Source organism: Eulemur rufifrons, chromosome 6 (assembly GCF_041146395.1).
Source record: "Eulemur rufifrons isolate Redbay chromosome 6, OSU_ERuf_1, whole genome shotgun sequence".
In the NCBI taxonomy this organism is placed as follows: domain Eukaryota; kingdom Metazoa; phylum Chordata; class Mammalia; order Primates; family Lemuridae; genus Eulemur; species Eulemur rufifrons.
Window position 1 is genome coordinate 18410946 of NC_090988.1, and position 5762 is coordinate 18416707.

General features: G+C 56.5%; 1 protein-coding gene across 1 annotated transcript; it reads left to right on the forward strand.

Moving 5' to 3' along the window:
* Positions 1-1331: 1331 nt before the first annotated feature.
* APOA4 (apolipoprotein A4) lies at positions 1332-4088 on the forward strand. Its single transcript, XM_069468889.1, has 3 exons — positions 1332-1650; positions 1999-2125; positions 2948-4088. The coding sequence occupies exons 1-3, from the start codon at positions 1602-1604 to the stop codon at positions 3924-3926; spliced, it is 1155 nt and encodes a 384-aa protein (XP_069324990.1). The 5' UTR covers positions 1332-1601; the 3' UTR covers positions 3927-4088.
* Positions 4089-5762: the final 1674 nt, after the last annotated feature.

Here is a 5762-nt window from a genome sequence, read left to right on the forward strand (position 1 = left end):
GACAGGTACCAACAGGGCAACAAGATGGATGTCACCTCATAGACACCGGGAGTGGCGTGGTCCAGGGACTCAAGCTGACCATGGTGTGTCATCTTCTCGGGGGATGTCTGTCTGTGATTGTGCATGCAACCTCACGTGGAGACACTGTTAGAAGTGTAGCAGGCCTCATGGGTGCCACCACTGTCACCCTCCATCGCTGGTGAGCCGGCCCCTGAGAGCCTCAGGCCCCGTGGTCCTGCCCAAGCTGGCTGCTCCTGCCTGGGGGGTGCCGCTGGGGGGCAGGGTGGGCAGGAATCAGGCCTCGGCTGCCGCCTCCATCACCCCGCCTCTGACCCACCTGGCACGCCTCTGAGAGCCGGGTTCCACCCTGCCACTCCCACTCTACTGCAGTCTGCTTGGGTCCAAGTCAGGAAAACAATATTATTATTAATAATAGTAACAGCAGCAACCCCTTTTCAGCGCTGCCTCTGTGCCAGGCGCTATGCAGGCAGCCCCCCGTATCTGTGGGTTTTGCACCTGCAGATTCAACCCACTGTGGACAGAAAATGTTTAGGAAAAAAAACTTGTGTCTGTATCGAACGTGTACAGACTTTTTTCTTGTCATTATTCCCTAAACAATATATCCATAGTGACACAACCACTTATATAAGATTTCTATCGTATTAGGTTGTATAAGTAATCTAGAGTGATGTGAAGTCCATGGGAGGATTGTGTGGTTATGCGCACACACTGCACGTTTTATCTGGGGCGCTGCAGCACCCGCGGACGTTGAGATCTGCGAGAGGTTGGGGACACTGAGGGACAACTGTACTGCCTCTTTCACCAGCAATGTCTTATTGAACATATTGCCCGACCCCACTGTTTAGAGGAAAAACTGATGTTCAGGGCTGTGAATAACTAGACCGAGGTGGCACAGCTTGGCCGTGGTGGGGCATGAGCACACTTACAGTTAACCCCTTCAATGCAGGGCACTGCCCACTTCCACCACCTGCAAAGGCTCCCAAGCGCCCCCTTCTCCTGGGTGTACCTTGCCAGGAGACCTAGGTCTTAGCCTGCCCCCCCATCTGCAGCTGTGGCTGGTCCCCATCCGGTGTCTGGTGCTCTGAGATGGAGTCAGGGTTGATGGCAGATGTGGGGAGGGGGGTGTTCTCCACTGGGGCAGACAGAGAAGACGTGGACTTTGCCCCCCCAAGCATGGCACAGACCCAGAGCTGCCAGCAGGGGCCCTGGGCATCAGGCCTGGGCTCCCTAGGCCCTGTTCCTCCCCCAGCTCTTGGCTCCCCCGCCCCCTCCACACTGGGTGGGGCACAAACCGAGAACAGCCGCTTCTGACCGCCGCCTAAGCCCCAGTCTGCTGTCAGCTTCCACGTAGCCTTAGGGTCACTAAAGTCCAAGAGGCCTCCTGGGAATGTGTCACCTTCCAGCGTGGAGTCACACTGGGGAGGGAGGCCGGGCGGGCAGCCAGCTGGGAGTTTAAATGCCTGGTTCTGACTGCAATCAGTCCACACAGCAGCACAGGTGAGCTGCCCAAGGACCTCTTCTCCGGCTCCCTCTGATTCCAGGAAGGATCCAGTGCACCACGAGACTCCAAGGAGCCCAGGATGTTCCTGAAGGCTGTGGTCCTGACTCTGGCCCTGGTGGCTGTCACCAGTGAGTAGAAGCTGTCTTTGCATGGGTCTTTGCTGCACTGAGTGGGGCAGGATAGAGAGACTGGGCCAAGGTAAAGGGGACAGTTTTGAGTGCCTGTTGGCTCTAGCTGGACATGGGGGGCTGCTCAGTCGCCAACTGGCTCATGAGAGAGCTGGCCCATTCCCAGCGGTAGTCCCACTGGCATTGGTGCTATGCCAGTTTCACGTGTCCCTCTGGCTTCCGACAGCCTAAGCCCAGACAGGGAAACTGGTGCGTTGGGCTCCTCCAACATCCAGTCTGCAGCTCAGAGCTGGAGCAGAGGGGCCAGAAAGATGAGTCCTCATGAACTGTTCTCTGCCACCTGTCCAGGTGCCCAGGCTGAGGTCAGTGCTGACCAGGTGGCCACTGTGGTATGGGACTACTTCAGCCAGCTGAGCAACAATGCCAAGGAGGCCGTGGAACATCTCCAGAAGTCTGAGCTCACCCAGAAGCTCAAGTAAGAGGTGGCAGAGCTGGTGGTGGTGGTGGCACAGGGCGTTCTTAGAGGCCATGCAATGCACTGGCAAGGGCTAGGCTTAGAGGCAGGAGACCCCAGCCTAGGATACCACTGCCCTGCCACTAGTTCATTAGGTGACCCTGAGGTCACTGGACCTGTAGGGTCCACATACATAAACACGGAGGTGGGACTGAATAATCCCCAAGATGTCTTCCTGCTTTAACATTCTAGAGTTTGACAATGGCCACATCCTATTGTTGAGGGTCATGGAAGAAACAGAGGGAAGGAAATGTCATGTGAGCTGGGTTCTAATACATTCTAGAAGGACAGGCCCCAGTGAAGTCAAGGAAAGGAAGGTGGGAATATTTGGGAAGCCTCTGGGGACAGGCAAGGAAATCAGCACCTTGTGCCGCTAGAGGACATGGCAGAGGCTGAGAACACAACACACTATTATTACACAATGTGATCCTCTGTCACAGCGCACCTGAGCTGGGAAGAACCTCAAAGTCCAACCTTGTCCTTTGCAGACAAGGAGGAAAGGCAAACTGCTCGAGGTCACATGATGGGGACATATCGGGACAATCTCGGAGGGAGATCCAGAGACACAAGTTCAATGTAGTAACTCAGCCCACTACATCCATTCTCTCAAATCGTGATCCACCTTAGGGAGGGCCACAAGGAGGAAAAAAGCGTGAACTTGGTACCGCTGAATACTCACCTGTTCCAGGCAGGTGTGTATAAGGTGAGGGGTATATAAGCAGACGAGGTCTTGCCAAGCAAATGTCAATCGTAATGGAGACCTCCTTGTGCCCTTCCCCCCAGTGCCCTCTTCCAGGACAAACTTGAGGACGTGAACACCTACGCGGGTGACCTGCAGAAGAAGCTGGTGCCCTTCGCCACGAAGTTGCACGAACGCCTGACCAAGGACTCGGAGAAGCTGAAGGAAGATATTCAGAAGGAGCTGGAGGAGCTGCGGGCCCGGCTGCTGCCGCATGCGCAGGATGTGAGCCAGAAGATCGGGGACAGCGTGCAAGAGCTGCAGCAGCGCCTGGGGCCGCACGCGGAGGAGCTGCGCACCCAGGTCAGCGCACAGACAGAGCAGCTGCGGCGCCAGCTGACGCCCTACGCGCAGCGCATGGAGAGGGTGCTGCGCGAGAACGGCGACAGCCTGAAGGCATCGCTGACGCCCTACGCCGACGAGTTCCAGGCCAAGATCGACCAGAACGTGGAGGAGCTCAAGGGGCGCCTCACACCCTACGCCGACGAGCTCAAGGTCAAGATCGACGAGAACGTGGAGGAGTTGCGCCGCAGCCTGGCTCCCTATGCGCAGGACGTCCAGGAGAAGCTCAACCACCAGCTCGAGGGCCTGGCCTTCCAGATGAAGAAGAGTGCGGAGGAGCTCAAGGCCAAGATCTCCGCCAATGCCGAGGAGCTGCGGCAGAGGCTGGCGCCCGTGGCCGAGGACGTGCACAGCAAGCTGAAGGGGAACACGGAGGGGCTGCAGAAGTCGCTGGCAGAGCTGAGTGGCCACCTGGACCGGCACGTGGAGGAGTTCCGTCGCAACGTGGAGCCCTACGGGAACACCTTCAACAAAGCTTTGGTGCAGCATATGGAGGAACTCAGGCAGAAGCTGGGCCCCTTCGCGGGGAACACGGAAAGCCACTTGAGCTTCCTGGAGAAGGACCTGAGGGACAAGGTCAACTCCTTCTTCAGCACCCTCAAGGACAAAGAGAGCCAGGACAAGACCCTCGCCCTCCCCGAGCAGGAGCAGGCGCAGATGCCCGATCCTTTGGAGAGCTGAGCTGCCCGTGGTGTGCCCATCCCACCACCGTGGATACCTGCCCTATCCTGCCCCCTGTCTGTCTGTCTGTCTGTCCCAAAGCAAGTCTGGTATGAGCTTGAGGACACATGTCCAGTGGGAGGTGACACCACCTCTCGATACTCAATAAAGCTGCTAAGAAACTAGCCCTGGCTGATCACATGTGACTCCTCCATGTGGCTGGGCCTGAGGTGGGGAGGGGACCACTGCTTTGTAGAGCTTAGCAGCTGCCTGGATTGAGACATTTTAGGGGACACAGAGGGCTGGGTAGATCAGACTGCAGGAAGGGTAAGAAAAGGGTGTGCTGGAGAGAGGTGTGTGTGGAATACTCTAAGGGGAGATGGAAAAAGATATTGCACATTATCTCAAGACAAAACATGCAACCCAGGTCTATTCATTTAACCAACAACTATTTATCGAATACCCTCAGTGTGCCAGCCACTGTTCTAGGCACTGGACAGCCAGCAAATAGCTATTGTGGAGCCGTGTGCTTGACATTGCCTCACGCGGAGGGGGTGCCTGGAGGTGAGCAGGACACGGTCCCTGCCTTGGAGAGCTCACAGCACAGTGGGGGATATTGTTTCTCCTTCCATATAATCTTCTGTGCCTTGACCTTGACTTTTTAATGTAAAGTTTAGCTTAACCTTCCCCATCCCAGCCCCATTATAAAAGCTATTAGTGCTTATTTGAGAAATTTCTTGACTGCTACATCTGTGGTCTTCACCGTTGAGGGATGAGTCTGGGGAGGAAGGGTGGAGCAGGTGCCAGAGGCTGCAGGGCGCTGGTGTGCTCTGCCCAGGAGCCTCCTGCCAAGTGGCCTGCCCGCCTGGTGCCCAGTTTGCAGTTACTGGGGCTAGAGGCAAAGAGTTTGGGGGACTGAGTGGTTGCATCAGCACAGCCAGCTGTGGGCAGCAGCAGCCTTTGAAGCAGGCTCTCCCCCTACTCTTGGGGGCTCATAGACTCCCCCAAGGAGGGAGCCTCAGAGAAGAGCCGGTTCAAGACTTTGTCCCAGACTCCTACCTCTGACTCCCCGTCTTTGAGTTTAGCTTGTCACCTTTTTCTTCCCCAGAGTGCGGTGCAGCCCTTTAGGACTTTCCTGGAAGAGGCTCAGAACACACTGGGGCAGGGGGCAGGCTCTGGGAGGGTGTTCTGGGGCCTCCTCCCTCTTTCCCAAGGTGCTCTCAGGGTCGCGGTCCCTAGGCATGGGCTGGCCTGGGCACCTGCCTATTGGAGGCGATGTATGTTTGGGAATCAGGCAAACCTGGGTTTGAATCCTGGCTTTTTGGCTGACTTCTGGGTGATTTGGGGCATATAATTGAACCTCTTTTGGAAGCTAGGGATAATGACAATCCTTGGCTCAGAGAGTTGTTCTGAGGGCTTGATGGGACAACAGGTGTCAAGTTGAACAAGATGTTGGGCACAGAGTGACGTGCAGTAACTGGTTCACATGCCGCTGCTGCTGCTGTAGCACAACAGATGCCCAATAATGTGATCCCCTCCTCCCATGCACCTCCTCGTCCGCCAACTCCAGGCCACACAGCCTACTACAGGAGGCCACCAGAGCTGGCCAAGGGCAGACCCCCAGGTCTCCCAGGCCCCAGCTGCTCTGGCTCCCATGCTCCAGGCCAGTAAGGCTGCTGCAGCCACCTCCACACCTGGCCCACTAGAAGTGCAGGAACCTACCAGTGAAAACACCTGACAAACCCACCAGGCTGCTGGAGGTTTACTGCATGGCTTTAGGAAACGGCCAGTGAGGCCAAACAGCAACGAGGCACTAAAAGGAAATGGAACAGAGGGCAGGCAGGTTTCTGAGTGGGT

What these genes read in the sequence shown, in the direction of transcription:
- APOA4 (XM_069468889.1), top strand. Translation starts at nt 1,602, where the DNA reads ATGTTCCTGAAGGCTGTGGTCCTGACTCTGGCCCTGGTGGCTGTCACC. An exon ending in GGCCCTGGTGGCTGTCACCA is followed by an intron (nt 1,651 to 1,998) that starts GTGAGTAGAAGC and finishes CCACCTGTCCAG; the next exon opens with GTGCCCAGGCTGAGGTCAGT. An exon ending in GAGCTCACCCAGAAGCTCAA is followed by an intron (nt 2,126 to 2,947) that starts GTAAGAGGTGGC and finishes CCTTCCCCCCAG; the next exon opens with TGCCCTCTTCCAGGACAAAC.